The 21964-nt window shown below is 41.3% G+C and overlaps 1 protein-coding gene across 1 annotated transcript; it reads right to left on the minus strand.

The window, feature by feature from the left end:
- Positions 1–1048: 1048 nt before the first annotated feature.
- Positions 1049–21964, minus strand: UBE2U (ubiquitin conjugating enzyme E2 U). The gene is made up of 10 exons (XM_085306044.1): positions 21830–21964; positions 21278–21359; positions 20758–20850; positions 17309–17406; positions 16211–16337; positions 14903–14984; positions 11788–11876; positions 10050–10134; positions 6115–6227; positions 1049–2529 (listed from the first exon to the last, which is right to left on the minus strand). Exons 1-10 carry the CDS (start codon positions 21893–21895, stop codon positions 2393–2395), a joined length of 972 nt encoding a protein of 323 aa, XP_085162170.1. The 5' UTR covers positions 21896–21964; the 3' UTR covers positions 1049–2392.

Consider the following 21964-nt stretch of genomic DNA (forward strand, 5'->3'; position numbering starts at 1 on the left):
TGCAGTTGGTTAGCTTTTCTACAGGTATTTGATTAAAAAAAAAAAAAAAGACAAAAAACAGAGAGCGAACAATGTTCTCCTTTAATGCAACCACTATGTCACATACACTCTTATTTCGCATAGCAGACATACACCACCTGAGCTACACTCTGCCTATAATACTTCTAGGAAGCAAAGGTCACAGATAAGAGGCCATAAAGAGGTGTGAAATTTAAAGGATGGCAGTGCAGGTCCCATTTACTCTGTATGTGGGAAAATCTGGAGCTGGATTTCCATTAGAAAAGATACAAAGCGTCTGCAGCAGGAGATCATTTTCCACACATGTTCAACAGGATTAAAGTGATATCATCTGCATCCACAGACTGCAATGCAAGCTATGTTTTCCCTTCATTATATATCCCTTGCATTCAAGGCTGCAATCAGCTTCCAGAAAGACACCTGCAAGGACATGGTAGAGTTAACCATCCTTCCTTTAGAGATCAGTCTAGCAGAGCTAGTACCTACTCAGACTCATTTTGTGTTCTGTGCCTGCTGATCACAAGTAGCAATTTTGCACCATGAAAGTTTATTAATTTTTCCAGATGTAAATGTGTAAGTCTATGCATAATGTATCTTTGTGCCTTTGTATCTTTGTACCAAGCTCCTAGTTAAACTCCTTGCTCAAATTAAGCAAATCTCAGATTTCAACAGAGGTAAACATGTATGTGTACATAAAACATACAAGACAACAATTTTTCATGCATTACAAGGCTAATATGAGGATTTTCTTTGAAAACTGAGTTTATTGATAAGTTCCAAAGATCCTGCTTTGCTCTGGAAATAGTACAGTGTTTTCAGAGGATGATCAGATTGGCTATGAACATTTAAGCACATCACAGAAGCAAATCTTGTTCTGAAGAACACACCACCCTTGTAGATAAGACAGGTCAACGAGAAGGAAATCTCAGAAAGGTGAAATGACTTGTCCATGGCCATGACATAGAAACACAGTTGTGGACAGGGGACAGATTACCTATCTTTCAGCCCTGGGCTCCTTTTTTAAAAAAAAAAAAAAAAAACTCTTGCAAGCACTGCAGTACGTATGTGCCTCACAGTTTTCAATGTTTTTATTCTTCAGGACCATTTTGAGGAAAAGATTACTCCTACAATGGGAAGCTGAGGCACAGAGAGGCTTGTGACTCATAAAAACATAACATATCTGCYGTTACAAAGCCATTTCATATGGGTTTCCCATGATCCAAGCTAGCACTCCATCAGCACTTCATCCACATAAAGCACACCCTGGAGCAGGCTCGYATCCTAACAGCTACTCTGTCTACTATATTAGCTAGAGTACAGGTTTCAGAGGTCTGACATTCATATCTTTTTATCTCTAAATATTCAGATAACAAATATTCTTAAAGTTCAATCAYACAGCAGACATTTCTAATCGATTCYTAGTACTTGCCTCTTTCACAGTTACGCTTCAGTCCTACAAGTTTGTTTCCCCCGCCAAGGAAACAGTGTGCAAGTATTARAACACACTTACATCTCTCCTGAGACAGTGTGTAGATGTGTTAAAGAGGCAGTGACTTGAAGATTATAAAAACATATTTCTTTTGTATTCTCAAAGACCTTCTGTGAATGCGATTCCACAGTCTTTATGACAGCATGCCTTTTGTTTAGCTAATGAGAGTATCAGGCTAGCTCTTGAAACCTGAGTCTGGATCCAGGTCATATGAATCTTTACTAGCCTGTCTACCTATGTGTCATTTGACCTTTTCATATGTCTCAACACAGCTGTGGGAATTACTCAGTGCTGGCTACAATGGATAAGCCAGGAAGAGTTAAGAGACATATAAAGTTCTTTTAGGTGAAATGCCACATCCACGCATTTCATATTCACCAATGTAAGTGAATACTGTCTTATTGCCAAAAGAACCAAGATCTGATCTAAGGTTGGAGTGAAAAATTATCATTGTTGGATTCAGATTCTGAACATAACCACAGTCTGATATAAGCAATAGCATCCTCTCATTCAATAGATCTTTTCTCCCATGCAGTTAAAGCTACTTGCATCTTCATAGTTGTTGCTATACCTTGTCATTACTCTAGGCCCTGCAGAGGTTAGAATACCTAAAAACAGCAAGCTATTTAAGTAATAAGATCCAAACAATTACACAGCAACAAACCACCAAGAGCARTAAGGAGGCACAAATACTGGTAAAAAGCCATGGTTGCATAGGCAAAAGAGATTCTTGTTCCATTCCTACTCACCAGCTAGCTGAAACCAACAGTGCCAAGCCAAAAAGACCAAGTCACAACTAAAGATTTGCCTGGTAGGGATGGTATAAAARTTCTTAGACTTAAATATATATAGTACTTGTTTATCTATCTATACAATTTCTCTGATTTAATCCTCTAATCTTTTGTTAGACAGAGTGTTAGTCCAAGCTACTAGACTGTCGACTTCATTCTCCCATAGTTCTTCTTGGTTGTCATCTTCATCTTCATCCACTGTTTGCCTTTCTGATGGGAGGTCAGGCACATCTGTGGTTTCAAACACGACAGAAGATTAATAATTACTGAAGAAAACTCAGGACATCAGGTTGAGTAGAAAGGAGGCTTCCAAAATGGGCCAAATAATATTTTTCAGTTTAAATACAGATCTGAATTTGTCATACAAGGAACTGTATCTGCTGGGAATGCATACAAAACATGGGGATTGACATGCACTATAAATAGCAAATACTTGTATAATAAGTTCCAGAACAATGTAATAACCTAATTTTTCATCTGTCATTGACAGCTCTGCCTGAAATCTGGCCACTAATCCATTTAAACTACAGCTAAACATGTTCTTCCAAACTATTCTGGACAACTGCTTTTTAACTTGTCAAATAAAGTTTCTTTCTGTCTCAGAGCCTAAATATCACAATGTTCTGTTCTCAATGAGTGAAATAACCTTTCTACCACTTCCATCATTATCAATATTAACAATTCTGTCAGCAGGATTCCTATTTGCTCTTTTATAGCTCTAGGACTCTTCTGTCCTATATATAATACATAATTTGGTTTTGTCAGTTAAGTAAGCCCATATGCCCATAAGACAAACAAGGAACAGACTTATTGAGAAATATGGTGCTATTTTAAAACATCTTTTTCTGACTAATTTGCAGTCAGTTAGTGATGTCATCTACTTTGAATGCTAGAAAAATCACAATGCTCCAAACCACTAAACTCTTGCTTTGTATGCTGTTCTTTAAAAAAAAAAAAAGAAAAAAAAGCTTATGAAATTTGTATTTTTCACATGTAAAACATGCAGCTGAACTCTTGTAGGTTTTGCAACCATGGTCAATACTCTTAGGAAGYGTCTGTAAGACATTTTGTTTCTAAGGTATTGACAAAAATGCTGTTTCAATGTGTCACCTCTTTTCTTTCCAAGTACAAGCTTGGTAAGGAAAATGCTTAGGCTTATAAGGAAAAATGCAATTATAAGACAGTGTAACCAAACTATAGAGTTCACTGCCCAGTCATGTGTTCCTAATAAACAGTTTCCCCCGTCTGCAGTACAGACAACTTTCAGTCCTGCCCCTTCTGTTACTGAGTATGAAAGATTCAGGCTGCAGTGATTTGCTGTGCAGGATTTTGTAAAAGTYTTTTTTCCAGTCTCTTCAGTCAAAAACTTGACATTTCAGGAGATCTTTATGCAACAGCTGGCTGCAGCTCCCTGAAGCTTAAGGTTAAGCTTTTCCTGCTTAACCAATCTGATAGCCTCCTATGACAGAATGACTGGCTGGGGAGATGAGGGCAGAGCAGTGGATGTTGTGGACCTTGACTTCAGSAAGGCTTTTGRCACTGTCTCCCAGAACATYCTCCTAGRSAAGCTCAGSAAGTGTGGGTTAGACAAGTGGACGGTGAGGTGGATTGAGAACTGGCTGAAAGGCAGAGCCCAGAGGGTCGTCATCAGTGGTGGGGAGTTCAGTTGGAGGCCTGTGGCTAGTGGCGTCCCCCAGGGCTCACAACAGGGTCCCATCCTGTTCAACTTCTTCATCAGTGACCTAGATGAGGGGACAGAGTGCCTCCTCAGCAAGTTTGCTGGTGATCCCAAGCTGGGAGGAGTGGCTGATACACCTGAGGGCTGTGCTGCCATTCAGAGAGACCTGGACAGGCTGGAGAGCTGGGCAGAGAGGAACCTCCTGAGGTTCAACACGGGCGAGTGCAGAGTCCTGCACCTAGGGAAAAATAACCCTAGGCAGCAGGACAAGCTGGGGGCTGACCTGCTGGAGAGCAGCTCTGCAGAGAAGAACCTGGGAGTGCTGGTGGATGACAAGTTGACATCAGCCAGCAATGTGCCCTTGTGGCCAAAAAGGCCAATGGTCTCCTGGGCTGCCTTAGGAAGAGTGTTGCCAGCAGGTTGAGGGAGGTGATCTTGCCCCTCTACTCAGCCCTGCGGAGGCCTCATCTGGAGTCCTGTGTCCAGTTCTGGGCTCCCCAGGACAAGAGACACATGGAGCTACTGGAGAGAGTCCAGTGCAGGGCTACGAGGATGATCAGAGGGCTGGAGCACCTGCCCTATGAGGACCAGCTGCGASAGCTGGGCCTGTTCAGCCTGGGGAAGAGAAGACTGAGGGGGGATCTGATCAATGTGTACAAGTACCTGAAGGGAGGGTGTCAAAGGGACAGGGATAAACTTTTTTCGGTTGTCCCGTGTGACAGRRCAAGAGGCAATGGGCAGAAATTGAAGCACAGGAAGKTCYGCCTGACCGTGAGGGGGAATTTCTTCCCTGTGAGAGTGACAGTGCACTGGAACAGGTTGCCCAGAGAGGTCGTGGAGTCTCCTCCTCTGGAGATCTTCAAGGCCCGCCTGGATGCAGCCCTGTCTATCATGCTCTAGGTGACCCTGCTGAGCAGGGAGGTTGGACTAGATGATCTCCAGAGGTCCCTGCCAACCTTCCTGAGTCTATGATTCTAAGCTAAAGCAAGCGGTGGGATTGGGTGGAGTCAGCAGCTCTGTCATAGCTACTTAAGCCCTCAAATTACAGCAGTGGATATATCCCAGCTCTGCTTCAGTATGTTGGGAGGAGTGCTAGGATAGGGCTTTTTCGCTCAGTGTTGCAGATGCCATGCTTGCCTACCACCTGCTTGGCATGGGCAAAAAAGGGAAGATTTTCGTGTTACTGTGTAAAGGCTCAGTGATAAGAAAAGCTCATGGTAAGAAAAGCTGGTCCCAATAGACTACCTTTTAAAAAATATATTTAGACATTGAGTAATTTGAAACAAACAAATTTAATGTGGTATTGTTTGGGTCTCTGATGAGCTGATATTATATTAATTTCAGGAGCTGTTATTTTGGAAAAGATATTGGGTCAATGTGAAACATATCAGCAACACTATGAAGACTCCTTGTCAGCAGGTAATGACAAATGTTGGAGAGCTATTAAAAGCACTCCCCTGAAATACTGAATATTTAAAATCAATATGTAACAGTTATATTTCAACAGTCCCTCTACATACTAATTTTATATCTGCTCTTTCTTCTTTTTTGGTGAAAAAAAATCTTTAAAAACAAAACCTTATAATAACAAAAAAAAGTGTAACCTACCTCCTGACTTGAGATATTTAAAAAACAATTCTCTTTTTGTTTATATCACCTTTACTTTGGTGAAGCTTGTATATATTTGAGTCGAGTTGATCCTGATTTTCTTCACTTAACAGAGAAAAATCAAACTTACAAACCCTAGCCAAAACATAATCCACTGCAGGATTTAGAGCAGGTTCCTAGTCAAGTCTCACTGAAGAGAAGTTCATATATTGCTAACACTTACACTTCTGAATAGACAATACTGAAGAAATAATCTGTGACCATTACTAGTACGCTGGTGATCTGGATGTGTATTTACAGTGACATTGATTTTCTTCCACAAAGTCTGTTTCTGCCCGTAATTTCCAACGTAATATTTCCCTGGGTGGAATCACAGTTAAATTCACAAATGACATAATACCTGATTCAAGACTCATGATAGCATTAAATTACAATGAATGTGCAGCAGACTTACACTGGTGAAGAAAAGGGGAAAATCACATCATATATAGTCATAGGAAGGATTAATTTATGTGGTACTGACTCTTTACCTGGAGACTGGCAAAACTGGTAGTTTTGTACCTCAATCTTGCTCAATTCAGACAGTCTTGCAGCTGTCTGTTTCCTTTGCTTTCTGATGAGCTGAGAGATTATAGCAGTGCATCTGTAAGCAAAAAATGTAACYTGATGGATGAAATCAATTTAGTGCACACTTGCTTACGACAATTTTATATAAAAGGCAAAATGACTACTATAGCTGTGGTTCAGTTCAACAAGCACTTACAAGAAGTATTAGGAAGCAGAGGTGAGCAAGAGTTTTTTGAAGGAACACGTTGGACATGTTTTGCTTGTGAACCAAGCTTGATGGACACACACACACACACACACACCTGTTTTGACAAGGCACTAATCACACAAAAAACTGTAAAAGCATGATTAAGGCATGCTGAACTTAATGGTTGGAAGATAACTGCAGAGTTGTCAATTTTGAAGATAATTATTTGTTAAGAACTTTGCTGGCTCTTTATTAGACTGCTGAACACCTTTYAGGACTGAGCCTCACAAGTGTGTGAGATAAACTGAAACAAATTATGTTTTTCAAATGAAGAGGAAAAATAAAAGGTAACTAAGAGAAAAAACACAGAAAAATGAATTATGCTGCTGGTATCCTATCACATCAGAAATATGAGGTGATACTAATAACATATGTACACACAACTTTGTTTCTATCACATTATACAGTTCTTAGGCTTGCCWCATCCCTTTCACCTTGTTTTCCGTTGTTAAACAAAGAGTGCAAGTCTAAAAAGCAGTCATGTACTAGGGATGAAATAGTACAAAAGAGGGATTAAATATAACTGAAAAATAGCTTGTGTCCTCCATTTTCACTGCCCTTCAGTGAATCACTATTATTCAGTTTGACTTCTCATCACTTCTCTATTGCAGTATCAAAATACAGCTGGAATTGGGAGCTAAAACTGCTGAAGTAAAAAAATTTCAGAGAATAACATCCTTTAAAATGCAGGCCAGCCCAGTATCTCATCTAGTATCTGTCATTCTGCCTTGGCTTTTAGAGAAGACTGAGGGGGGATCTTATCAATGTGTATAAGTACCTGAAGGGAGGGTGTCAAGGGGACAGGGAYAAACTCTTTTTGGTTGTCCCGTGTGACAGRRCAAGAGGCAATGGGCAGRAATTGAAGCACAGGAAGSTCCGCCTGAACGTGAGRGGGAATTTYTTCCCTGTGAGAGTGACGGAGCACTGGAMCAGGTTGCCCAGAGAGGTTGTGGAGTCTCCTCTGGAGATCTTCAAGGCCCGCCTGGATGCAGCCCTGTCTACCATGCTCTAGGCGACCCTGCTGAGCAGGGAGGTTGGACTAGATGATCTCCAGAGGTCCCTGCCAACCTTACCGATCCTATGATTCTATGATTTAGAGGGTATTTTTTATGTTCACATATTCTGGAATATAGGAATTATCAGCAGTGGGGGGAAATGGTTCCAAAATAAGCTGCTGTTAATCGATTTTTAATTTATCTCTAATGAAACAAAAATAAATAGTCATCAAAACACATTATCTGCTCATTACATTCTCTTTCCAGCCACAAGATGGCACACCAGCTTTTAGCAGTTTTTAAGTAGCTTAGCAAAACACACATACAAATTCTAACTGTATATTCTTTACCATCCTATCCTAGCAGCACTAGTTTTTAGAGAGCACAAGTATAATTCATATGCTGAGAATGCCTGGTATATCAGACAAGGAAAATGAAAAAGACCTGCAAGATCCAAGTGCATTCCTACGGTGCACATTTTTGTTATGTGAATTTCGCTGGTACACACAAGTAACTGCGAGAGCTCCTGGGAAGAAGCAGACCTGCTTGGCTGGGAGCTGGAAGCTTGTGCTTCTGTTCCCTTCTTGGTCACCAGAATGCCCACTTTGTGGTTTTAAGTATAGCTGTTACAGAAATATTTCAGTTAGCTGTAAACTAGMAATGTAGCATTGCTTGCAGAATAGCACGCCTGTCCTTTTGAATATTCACTTAGCTTCTTAGATGGCTTCTGCAACCTATGTTGAACCTCAGATTATGATAGCCACTTTCCTGGGAGGTCTCCTGCCACTACCTTAGGCTAAAATGGCACAAACTATTAGCCWCTGCCACAGAGACATGCCAACAGCCAGCTCCTCTCCACTTGCCTCTGTTCAGAAAGTGCTCTGAAAATGTGCTTGTCGTTTTATTCTTCTTTTCCCTCCACAATGAGTACACTTCTGTCTCTCACCATCAAAACCAAACTACTGTGACTGCTTAAGAGCTTTTCCAAGATCTGCACTGCTTCTCATCCTACGCTTCTTAAAGTTCATTACATTATAATCACATCTTTATATATGGCACCTTCCMATTTCCCTGTGTTTCACCATTATTTCTGTACTGATACCCAGTCCTTCCCAAGGAAGATTGTTAAAAAAAATCTGCTTGTTAGGCCAGGACAAACCACTAGCCCCCAAAAGCTTGCACTGGCTTAACGAAGCAGAAATTGACTCAGTGCCACTGTAATTAGTGAACATGTAAAAACACAACAGGAGCAAACGGCTCACAGTAATTTTAACAACATATTAGACAAAACAAGCTGTATTTCAAATCTCTTTTATAGAAGTAATTGAATTTAGAGATTCAATTTCATGAAGAACATACATTTTAAGTATGAACATTTGCCTTATTATATAACTGAAATTAAGATTTCTTCTACTGCACTTATGTCAGCAAATTTTTGGCCTCTTTCCTCTCTAATCCCATGCCAGGAGTTAAGAACAGACTGCAAGCTTTAAAAAACAAGCATATTTTGTGAGCTGTTTGCAATTGAGGGGAAAAAAAATACAAATTGAGAGGAAAGCCTGTGTTTGAACCTGCAGCTGAATGTTTGGACCTGTCTTTGATCAATCAAACCCAGCAGTTCAAAGGCAAGAAGCAAGCTGTTAAAAGCATATTATCTGCTGCCACCAGGTGGCACCGAGATGCACCCAAAGCACATCACGAGGCATCTTCCCCCCTTTAAAATCAGAAAGTTCACCTTCTCAATTTCCTCTCCAGTTTTTACAAATTTAATATGAAAAAATTGTTACAGCTGGAGATGAAGATACCATCCTGAAACAACACCAGGTTGCCTCTGCTATGTGCAAAAAAAGGGACATTCAAAGCATTTCTGGGTTCTTGTAGGCTGCTGTGCCACTACATGATGAAACAATTATCAAACATATAAAACAAAGGAGTTCTGTTAAGGGAAATAAAACAAGGAAGCCGTGTCAAAGGATAATTAACCCTATATTCTAGAGGCTTCTTGTGAAAGAAAAAAACTCCTCCTAATTTGAATTCAGGACTTGCTGTCCTTCAGATTCAATGAAGCAGTTCTTTTCTTTCTAATTGATGTTGAAGACGAATGGGATTCGAAGTGAAAAGGCATTTTTTGACCTGTTATATAGAGTTACCACAGAAGAAATAAAACATAAGAAAACTCCAGTTATCTACGAGACATGACACAGCCTCTGGCTTTGCAATTTCCCTAATTTTTTTCCACAAACTAACTCACAGGAAAACTCAAGAGTAAAATTTTACTAACCTTCATCCAGCTTCAGCTAAGCTTAAGTGTCAGCAACTTCAGCCATTTCATCCGGTTACACCAAGGAAAAATTTTTCCCAGCAAATTCGAGCAGTGTTTGGCAGGGAGGGTCTCCTTTCTGAGGAGTGCTCTGGTAAAGCTACCAGTTTAGACAGTATCCTGGCTATGGCATGTCCTTCCCTCCCAATTTGCCCCAGAACAGCCACACTCAGAGAGCAACATTTGGCTTACGGGGCAAAATTTAAGATAAGATGAGAACTGCTATAGCTAAAGGACACACAGGGACAAACACCCAAAATMTGAAAACATCACTACATCACTGCCACTGCATTTTCAAAGACCCCCACATGTAAATGTACAGCAATTTAAACTTACCTATCCTCACCCCAGTCTTCTGTTCCTTTCTCATTTTTTGCCTTCCAGYCACTGTAGTTCCCTACGAATTCTGGATCTTCAAAAACTAAAATGGTATAATTACAGAAAATTACACTTAGAGAGAATTACATACTAACCACTAAATTATCCAAAGCTATTGCATACCTAAGTCATGCTGATATTTGCACTGCTCATAATAAAATCCCCTTTTTATTATATTTTGTTACCGATATTTTAAGTCACTATGGATTTTGCTATGAATTTCAATGAGGCTGGTTCACGACCTAACCAACTCACAGCTGAGTACTGTTATTAAATTCAAACTCCATGCTGCACCTTTGATCTCATTTCCACAGGCGGCAAATTCAAAAGAACTCCATCAAAATCACCCTGACACTTTCTAGCATAGTTTAGAACTGAACATGCATGGGGGAGGCCACACTGCACACACACAATTGAAGCACAGTCAAGTCTCCTCCGTCTGTGAATGGATTATTTGGGCTGCCAAAAAACTATTCCACAGGCTCTGAGACACCTGTGCTGGCTCTGCACAGGCCAGAACAGCCTGTCCTTAGCTCAGACACTGCACCATGCCAAAGCAGCTCTGAAGCCACCAGGGGACGCAAGGAAGGGCAGCTGCTGCTGTTCAGAACGATGACCCTGCACCAAAGCTCTGCAGGATCTGTGCTTCCAAGACAGCTCAGCCTGTCTCCATGGGCTTTCATATGAACAGACTTATTCAAAGATCTCTGCACCACTGTATCTAGGGAAAGGAAAGGGATGAATCATCTGCTCCCTTTGGTCTCTCTAGTACCACTTGGATATACCGCTTCTGAACTCCAGCTAGTTCTGTTGCTAAGTTCTCCTGCAACCAAATGCACTAGGGCTCCTGAGGCAGATTTATTAGAAGCTACCTGGACCTAAGAGCTGCTTATGTTTTTGTCCTTTACTTATGCTGCTTAGGCTTCTTCACCCCTCTTCACCCCCAGTCTCCTGAATAACAGATAATTGGTGAGATYTGACATCTTTTCGTAGTGCACTCCAGAACTGCCACTGAGTTGCACAACAAAAGGAAAACAAAAAATGTGGACTGCCTGCCATTTATTCTGCATACAGTATAACAAATAATAATATAACCCTAAYACTGCAAACCCAGATTAACAATGATCTCATATAAACCCTAGCAAAACATTACCAATTATCCAGTTTGGTTAGTGATTTAGATACAGCAGCAGTAGAATGTTCCCTTCTTACCAGATCTTCTCAAAGACCACAGCTGACATACTTTCCTCACCACCTATTGTTTCCTTACCACTGTCTTCTGCAGACAGTTCAGTTGCAAGATGTTGTAACACCTGTAATTAATGGCTCCCCAACATCAAGCTGTCCAATTGAAACTCAGATTTCCACCACCCTCCCCAGCCAGAAAGGACAATCCCTGACTGGAAGGTCTTTGAGGCAATGGCCATCCCTTTGCCTCGGGTTTGTGCAATGCCACCATATCGCCAGAGTCCAAACCATGTAATAAAGACTGACTTCCAGTAGGTGCAAACTTCCATGGCTGTCTTGACATATGTGAGTTCACATCAACACATRATCTGACTGCAAATTTGGGACACCTGAGGCTTGCAAAAACAGCCTGAATGCAGTCAGAATYGTTACACTAGTATAAATCTGGCATGAGGACAGCATCAGGTCCATTATGTTTGATTTTGCTAAAACGTGCATATCATCTTACATGAGTCTTTAAAATGATCTCCTGCTTTTGATGTAGCTATTGYAGACCACGTCCTGTGGTAATCTTCAAATGAAATTCTTCTAATCCCTCTGAAAACATAAATACAGAACAAGGGAGGAGTTTCTGGCAATTACAGAATTTGTTAGTTAACACAGACATTCATGTTCAGCTTTCACAAAAGAACAGAATGAATTAAGTGGATTTAAAACTCTTACAGTATTAATGGTTGAGAAGTGACAGAACAAAATAGGTGCACAAAGCTCCAGCAAACCCAAGAAGAATGTCTTCCATGAGAAACTGATATGYCTGCTTGTTACCACTGTCAGAAGCAAACACAAAGATTATTTTATTATTCTGTCCCTCCTTTCTTCTACTTCAAGGAAAATAAAATACTWTTTAAAACTGATAATAAAGCAAATCCTGTTAAAGGAAGAAATGTTTTTTTCCACTGAGTTTTCTAAAATCCACTTGGTATTTTTGCATGAGTTTTCTGTCTCAGTTTCAAAGTTACTACAAAAATATTCAAAATAAATGAAGCAAAGTGACTACCTAAATATGATTCCTTTATGGTTCATCACATTGCTGCTTGGGCTATTCACACAGTAGGCCTTGTTCCACCTCAGTTACGCACTATACCTACTTTATCTTTTACTAAACCATGTAAYCACAACCTAAGTAAGGTAAGCCAATCTTCAGCTTCATGACGGCTTAAGAGTCYGAGTCGGTGTTCCCCTAAGCCCACCCTCCCCTGTGTTTTTGTCCACAGATTCCTATCCCTCTCCAGGGTTCATAGGATCCTGCTGTGAACGGAGAGGAAAGCCATCAGAAAACTAAAAAAAAAAAGCTATCATTTTTTCCTAGGTTGGCTTCCTAAACTGGGACATCGCAAGGTCTGGCAGACACCAGTGCTGGCGTTAGGGAGGACCACAGACATTTTAGAGAGGTTTAAGATTATCCCATGGAATTTCATTCTTTAACCAGAGAGCCTCCAGGTCCCCCAAAAAGCTGAGCTGATTTAACAGCRTCCAGCTTTAGCGTCTTTCATTCCCAGGTCCCAGCTGCACACCCCATTCCCCTTCCAGCCAGAGGGGTATCCTGCTGTCTGCTGCTTCAGCCTACAGGCAAAGCAGAAGATGAGCCACCCTTCCCCTGGGTGAGGGCTCAGCCAAGGCAGCTGGTGGAACTGGTTTGTGGGAGGACTCGACTTGCAAGAGAGCTAGCACAGGTACAAAGCGGGAACGCCTATTTCGGAATGGGAAGGGAAGTTAGCCCTCCCCTTTTCGACCGGTATCACATTGGTATTTTTCATCTCCTGAAACAACTGTCTGAAAAGGAAGCTCTAAACTCTCCCTGCTCCCACCCCAGCCTCCAAGTGTTTTATCATAATTTTACCATTGACTTCACGAGATCAGATTTTTGATTAAATGTGTGTGCACTCCAGAGCATGGCAAAAAAGCAGTTCCTAAGGCTCAATGGTCCCAGAACCACTGTGCCTATGAAAGCACAGGAAATACCTTTTCTCSTGCCTCAATGGCTCTGGCCGAAGACTGTGGTCCCATCGCTGYACAATTAATAGTTATCAAGGGCACTGAAAGCCAGCACTGACCACATCTTGTGACACTTCCTTTAACAACTCAAAACACTGACGATTTCTTCAGCAACATCTTTTTACGGGCRAAAGGAAATTTGAAAATATGTCCCCTTTACTGGCCTCCACCAAAAAACCTGGCAAACTTGCACAAGACTCTTGTCTACTCCTTGCGGCTAGCCAGCATTGTCTGACTTGGCGCCCTCCTAAAGCTCTGCATTATCTCATTCTTATTACTCCTGCTTCTATAAAAATATTTGATTGGGGAGGGGATTAAATTGTATACAAAACATATCAGGCCAACGTAATTTTATACATAACAAAACAAGGAGATTGAATCACTGTCTGAATTAGGAAATCCCCTGTGATTCCTCTACTGTCTATTATCTTTCAGGAAGTAACAATGAGAGGAAGTGAGAGGAAAAGTGAGAGRAAGACACCAGTTATGAAAAAACATGGGCTCTTGAGTTCAGTGATGAACATTATTTTTGTTTCTTTGATATCCTTCCAACCTCCCTTGCCATTTTAGTCCTGTAAAATGTCAAAAGCTGCTTGCCAGAGGCCTTGTGCTTTTAGCAATATTTAAAGCTGTGTCCATAAAAGGAAACAATTCCATTATGGATCTCAATTCTCTTCCATTCCACACTTAAAACTTGTGATGAAAACAGTGGAAGTTGTATGTGAGAATGGAAGGCAAGACTAGATCAGTAATACTTTGAGGAAAAACAGAGGCTATTTGTTTCTGATTTGTAATCTGTAATCACTCTGATTCTTTATCTACTGACATTTGGGGGGAAAAAATCTACAACGAAATCCTGTTTCCACCAAAGTGAATCAGAATTTAATTTCATCAGGGCCAGGATTTTACCCTTACTGTCTCAGACACATCCCCTTTACTAGGGTCTAGAAACAGAATGAATTCAGAATCCACTACTATTACAGGGGCTGAGAACTTCTTGTCCTTAAGAAAACTGTCAGYAGGCCAAGTCCTGCCCAATTCTGGAGGGAGGCAAAAGCAACTGAACTGAGAAAAAGAATTTGGCTCCATCTGTTAGTCTGAAAGTTAGCTTCAGAAATATTTCAACCATGATGCCATGTACAACCCTAGAAGTACAAAAAGAAATACATCATAAAAATGAACTAGTATTTTTTTTTAGAGTAAATTCACTGGTTTCCCTATGCTATTTAATAATACAATAAATGATCTTAAAACATGTATTGCCTGAAATAAATGCTATTGATTAGGTCAAATAAAAATATCACTTGGCCCAACAATGACAAATTTCCTGGCTATGCTCCTATAGGCGAAGAACTTGTTTCATTTAGGAACAAGAGTTACTGGCAGTAGCTGGGTAGGAAACTGCTTGCCAAAAGTCTCCATAGGAAATTAAATAATTGAGAATATTCACTAACAGGAAAAAGAAAATAATTGCTCTCTTTAGGATACAGACCCCAAATGTCCTGGATTTATGCTGCTTTTTCTGAAATAGTGGCAGTGAAATCAGCACATTCATTGCAATTTGTTACCTGGCAGAACCCAGAGAAGATCCTTCAGCTGGCTGGTAAAACTTCAAAGAAGAAACACAATCTTTCTCTGTACGAGAAAGTTCTGCAGAGAAAAACAGAGTCTTTWAAAAAAACTGGTCATCTTGATCCTACACAGTGTAAACTGATTCAGTTCAGTGAAAGCTATGCTGACTTAGTAACAAAGGAACTGACCTTCTTTCCCTGTCTTTAATAGTCGTGTAGGTAAAAATTGGTTATATATACATTTGAACAGCAATATTGGGTTTGATTGCCCTTTGCATTCAATGCATCTCACCCCATCAGCATGTTAAAAGAATATGAGAAATGAAGGAGTATGGAGAGACAGCTGGCTCACGAGGTGATTATGGTGGCCTTCTAAAAGCAGAGCTTTGCCGCTTTGAGGCTAACAGGAGCTTCTCCATTATCACTAGACTCCAGACACTTTGTGCCACTGTGAACAGGCTAAAGCATCTGGTTTGTTGCATAGAAGAAATAAGCACAGGATCCATACCTGCACTCCCCTTCTCCCTTTTGGCACTTATTAAGCAAACTGAGAGAAGACAGCCACAAGTTTTACACTGAATCCATTTTATCAACTGATCACTGTAAWACAGAATCACCAAGCTCAGTCAGCCCATGCGCTGCAAGCATGACACAAGCAGGCTTTAAAAACCCTGAAGAGTTTGCCCCACTGTGCTGAGAAACAGCATGCCACCTTCACTAAGGAACAGCACTCCTGGCTAAAGGACTTACTTAAGGGCCAGACCAGAAGAAATGGCAGGAATGGACTTCTCTGGAGGTGGAGGACTTTTGGGGACTTTCCTTTAATAGAAAAGTTTTTTTCCYCCATTCCAGAAATAGCCAGGCGGGGGAAGAGGAAGAAACTTAAATGGGGGTTTCTGTCTGCTCTCATCAGATGGCTTGAACGGACTGAATTTTGTTTTCTGTTTGTTTCCTTGAAATAAAGCCAATGTTTGTTGAGTGGCTGTACTATGCTTAGACTGGAGGGTAGCAAAACCAGCTGGTGTGTCAGAAAGAAAATATCAGCACTTCCCATCTCCCTGTTTTATCTCAACTGCATTTGCCAGAACACATGAATTTCACTGGATCTCATTCACCACTACATCATTTACAAGATCAGTTACCTGAATTCAGGCCACATAGTTGCTTTCAAAACTCTGCTTTATGTTCATTTAAATTAAATCATCACTCAAATTTACTGGTTTAAGAGCTTTTAAAATCATTTAAAGAGTTTAAAGATTCTTAGTGCTTATTTATGAATAATAAGAACAAAAGAGACAGTGTTACCTTCGGGATGCAGGCTGTTTCTAACACACTGCACAACCATTTGCCTATATAGAGGCATATTGTTTTTCAGCATTTCTGCTGCTTCCATGTTCACTGCATTTTCTGTTACCGGATTTGAAAGCATCACCTGAAGACATGCGCACACACATAAGTCTCTCAAACATAAGCCATCAAAATCCTGTTTTCATACATGGTTGGTAAAATTACATAACTCTATTGTGTTAAACTGGTTGCTTTGTGGCTGAAAGAATCATAGTAGCTGTTATATTTAAAAAAAAATCTTTCAAATTTCATTTTTATATAACTCCCAGTAGATAGCCAAAAATGACACATGACACTGTCATTTGTTTTACTCAGTACAAAGCTATCTGGAAAAAACACATGTACACCTGCGGGAAATTTTCAGTTCCAAGAGGAGAGCGTAGTATTATTTAAGGTGATGTAAGTGATGATCAGTGAGGCTAGAAATGAGGAAGTAAAGGGTAAAAATTGCTCCATGAGAAAAGCTGCATTCATTTTTGTCTTAAAAAAACAAATGTACAAGCAAATAAATAAAAACAGAAGGGATAGTAACTTTTAGTGGTCCAGGTGTCAAAATGAAGCTAATGCTTTGAATTGCTCCTGATTTTGAGACTCATCCCAACACTTTTAATCAAGACTAACAATGTGTAGCTCGGAAACTTAGAAGTGAAATTATCAGCATCTTTAAAACATTTTTCTAAAGTGCAGAGAACTGGGTGAGTTCACACCACTTGAGCAGTAACTTATACAARATAAGAGAGCAAAAATCCTGGAGATCAAAAAGGCTCAATAGCTTTGTCTACCTAAAAAAATGGCAATAACTCCAATAATAGTTATTCATTTCATCACCTGTCTTTATAAGAGCTATGGTGCTTCCCAGTGAACCACTGATGAACAAATGCAGAAGTGAAAAGAAATGATTCCTCTTTGCAAAGAAGACTGGCCCACAAATCATGTTTGCCTAAGCTCTGGACTCAGCCAGGAGTCTGCATTTTAAAATTCACAACTACCCACATARAGTGTTTTTTTTTTCTTTTTTTATAGAGAAGATATATAGAAGAGTATCTTTTTCCTTACCTGAATAGCAAGTAAAATGTTACTTATTGTTAACTTTTCTTTCCACTGCTCAGGGTTGTCAAGGAAGTCTATACACGGCCTCCCAGAGTACTGATCCACTGCAGGAAGAGAAAACATTCAGATGTGTAACTTCAAGATCAAACAATCTTGTTACTCTATACTAAAAGAAGTAGGTATCACAGCTGTTTGCCCTGTATATCTTGTATTTTTAAATGACTCAAAACCTATCTACAGGCTTCTTCCCTATGGAACCGTCTGCACAGTAACAATCCTGATTTTCCTATATATGYCTTATTTTYCTCCCAGAAAAATCTGTCCTGGCAGAGACTGTTAAAATTTCTACAGTTGTCCAGGATTTTTAAACATCTAATGGCCAGGTTGGATAGAGCAGCAACTCAACAACTCCAACTAGTGTGCTGTATTTCAGGCCTGTAAATTTTAATTGCAACTGCACTGATCAAATGAACAGAGTGTATGCAGTAGGTCCTACCTGCTGTGTACCTTCACATTTCTAATCCCATACAGAAATAATGCAACACTACTGAGCTGATTYATCACTTATCTTCCTCATTCTTCCCTATTCCTTCCAATTTTTTCAGAATCTACACATTTATCTTCTAGGATCTTTTTTAATAGTGTGTCTATATGGTCACAGCCATAGTAATCTGACCCACTGCAGGAGAGTACAGCTCCACAAGTGAACTGAGTCTTGCTTCTCTCCCTCCCTAGTTATGTCCATCCAGTTCCATTATCCCCCTTGTACTGGTTGAATTGTCTGAAAAATATTTTCTCCTTATACACACTTTCCCTCTTGCTTATGTGGCCTTCTGTCAGATTAGTGAGCAAAACTGCCTCATCAGGAGGTCAGACAAGCCCAAGAGCTGGTAAAAGTGTTCTCCTTTCCTCCATGGCAAAGAGCTGTTCAGTTGACACCATCCACCTCATGTATCTGCAGCTCAGATGTTCTGAACCACTACAGGATCAAATCAGCAACTGAATGCCATCCTCAGCTGGGTGCTCGCCACCTTCTACAAATGCCTTTGAACAGCATTATTTKGAGGAGCTGAACAAACAGGCATGAAGCAGCCAGCAATGAATTAACACAACTGCCTTAGAGTCAGCAACACAAAACACAACRCGCAAACCAGGCACTCCCCTTATCTCTGCCAGTTCCTGCAATAGCAGAGTAAGGGAGAAAAAGCACACGCTCGTTCTTTCTGTGCCAGCGTGGAACAACCAGCATTTGCACCGCATAGCACTACAGCTCCCCGCACAGCAGCAGCTTTTCTATAGATACAAAGCTGTAGCTGCACTAAGACTTGATCCTGCTCTGCATATTTTCAGGACTGAGTCTAACTACCAGATAAGAAAATAAATAAATAATATTGCAAAGTATATTAAAAGAAATTKTCTAAAAGCAATGTTTGAAAGGACTATTATTTATATTGCAATGCTGAGCACTCAAAAATTAGGAAACACCAGATTTATGGCTTCTTGTGCAATCTTCATGGCTTGGCTATTTAGGAACGTTAACTTCCTTAGAATTCGATATTTTTCAGCATAAACTAACTTGTGCCCACACACAAAAGTAGCTTTTATTTTTTTATTCTACATCTGACCAATTTTATTCCAACTGTCTCCCCAAAAAACCCGGCCCCCTTTCAGGATAAGGCTTATGCAAATCTATTTTGGAAAAAAGAAAAAACATTCCATTTCTGGTACTGTTCCCTGCTATATTGAGTCTAGTGTCCAGACCATCTTTTAATTTGTGACTTCTCTAATGCTTCAAAGTTAGTTTGCCTGGATTTGACCTCTTTGGTCACACAGACATGTACACCCCCTTGAAGGTTGGAATTAATGATGATTTTCCACATCCAAAATCCCACTCTCGGTATGGCAGCAATAGTCACAGAACTATTGCTGTTCCCTCTGGGAGCTGCTGCCCTCTGAACAGCCTGTCCAATCCCAAGAGGAGCTACTGGAATTATCAGGCTCTGCAAGCAGCTCTGTGAGAGCCAAGGAAGAAGCGGCAGCGACCTTCCACAGAAAGGACAGCTTCCTCCTCTCGGTGAGAAGCAAGCTCTCGCACTGCTCCTGCTCGCTAGTGACTCTAAGAATATGATATTCCACTGCCAAAGTTTTACTTCTGACCAGGGTCCTTATGGTTCTGTACCCCTCTTTTCCTCCAGCAGTCAGTGCCACTGTGTGTGATCATGTTAAAAACCTAACTGTTCGGTTTTCTCCTTTTCATCTAGCAATACTCTCATAGCAATGGCTTAGCTATTTCTTAAGATATCCACAGCCATCTGGCAAAATAACTGCCCATACACATAGAAAACCGTGTTCACAGTAAATGATGGTTCTGTTCACACTGCTCAGCAGTTGCCCCCTGTACTGCTTCCACCAGAGAAGGCCAAACAAACATGGCATGACACAGGAGGAATTACAGTAACACGCTTGTTTGAGCCGGTGCCCAGATCCAGGCAGTCCTGGTAGATCCTGTCAGGAAGGAAAGGATTTCTGCTCAGAAAGTTGTATGCTTAGTCTTAAAAAGTGCAGAGCCACTGTACAAGAGAAGCGGCTGAGGCATAGGAAAAGTTTAGATGCAAATTCTGGGGACAGTAGTATCTAGCTTAGGTACCAGCAGAAATTCAAGTCACAGAAACCCAGAATTCAGCAGAATTCAGCCACACACCATAACTTTCACCAGCTCTTCTACACAGGATTGGCAGCCCTCGTGCAGTGAGGTGCATACTAGCAGATGCGCTAGGTATCTGGGTAATGTCTACACTGCAGTAAAGATAAAAGAGTGAGTCAGTGCAACAAACCGTGATTCTGAATGAGCACACTTGCAACCTAAATAATATGAAGTAGTGTGCTTTCAGAGAAGCTTTTCACACACAACCTCTCTGGGAATTTCCATTTAAAAAACTGTCATACGTAAAAGAACTAACCTCGCTCAGGTCTATGGCACCACATACATCTGGTAGTTGAGCTTCAAGAATAATTGCTATCACCAAATGGCAGGAGAATGTTGTTTAACTTTTAAATCTCTTTTTTAATCTCTTTAACCGATCTTAGTGCCATGAGAGGGAGGTGACAGTCTCAGTTCCTTCTCCTTCCCATTCCATGATCTGGAGAGCTCCAGTCTCACATGGGCTCACTGTGCACTGTGGAAAGTTACTGCTAAACCAATGTACATGCAGTCAGTAGGTTCTGCAGATGGACCTTCAGTTAGAGGAAATGGATCCATCCCAGGGGCACCTGAACACATAAAGAAAGATCTAGACACAGGTGACAATACTATGCTTGAAGAACTGGATTGTATTTCTTGGGGCAATCTGAATCCTGTTTACTAAAGAAATGCTAGCATAAGGAACTGAAATATCASGTTAAACACTTCCAAAACAGCTGAACACATGGCTAGTGCTTTTCCCATAAACCCTTACCGTTGGGATGGAAGGGAATGGTGTTGAACTTAACAGTTGGAGGGACATCATTGTACTTTTCACTATACGTCAGTGACAGCTGAAGAACAGCCCCTGTCACAAAGAAAGACATTAGGTGTAAGACGCTGCACTGCATTTATCAAGCAGAGCACCAAATTTGTATCTGAGCATGTTTGCTTCATTTACTCCCGAGCTCAGCCAGGTCCAGTTGCATGTAGCTTCCTGAGTCCTCTAGGGAAACTGAATAATGATGCATGACGTGAAAACACCATTTGCTCAGAGATCAGATGTCATATGCTGTGTATTAAAGATATTTATTTAGTTCCAGATATGTATTTAGTTCCACTAAAAGCTAGTGTGTTTTCAGTGATAACTACTAATAACAAGCCAACTGGATGCTATTGCACTCTTAAATCTGCTTTAAGTACTTTTTAGCAGATCCCATAGGATGAAACACAGATATAAACACACAAGTTGCACACGCTATTGCAAACACTTTGTCTTCAGGCATACGACAGACCTTCCCAGAGTGAATCCTTGAGGCCTTGGACTTCAGCTAACCACTCCAGGAAGTCATCATTCATAGGCCTGGCAAAAATGCCCTGAAATGAACAAAAAGAAGATAAATCTCAGCCTTTAAGTACTTATATGCTTAAAACAAACAAACAAAAAACAACAACAACAACAACAACAAAACATGATTAATTTAATCTCTGGAGCTTTCCAAGAGCTGCTACCAGAGCGGAGCTGCGGGCGAGGCACCGGCTCAAGCAGCACTGCTGCAGCAGGCCGGTCCGGGGCGATAGCAAGGGAAAGYCGTCACAGAAACCTAGCCGAGACCAGTTCAGCAATGCCAGCTGCTGGAAAGCCGGGTGCGCGGAAGCCAACGCGCCCTAAACGGGGAGGACACCGGCTCCAGCTGCGMATATTGCAGCAGCTCACTGCTCGGTGGAGGAGCCAGGGGAACGGGCCGGGGCTGGGGCTCCGCCGCCGCCGCCCCTCTCCCCTGGGCCGGGCCGGGTCGGGGGTCGCCGCTGCCCGCCCAGGAGCCCCGGGGGCAGCCGCTACTCACGAAGAGGCGGGCAGCTCGGTGCTCCCGATACTCCCGTCCCAGAAGCCGCCGGGCCCGGCAGCACATGGCGGCGCGGCCCGGTCTGGCCCTATCCGGCCCGGTCCGGTCCGGGGCGGCCGAGCCCGCCCCGCTCCC

Source organism: Rhea americana, unplaced genomic scaffold (assembly GCF_003343005.1).
Source record: "Rhea americana isolate MKP2758 unplaced genomic scaffold, rheAme1 scaffold_230, whole genome shotgun sequence".
Lineage (NCBI taxonomy): Eukaryota > Metazoa > Chordata > Aves > Rheiformes > Rheidae > Rhea > Rhea americana.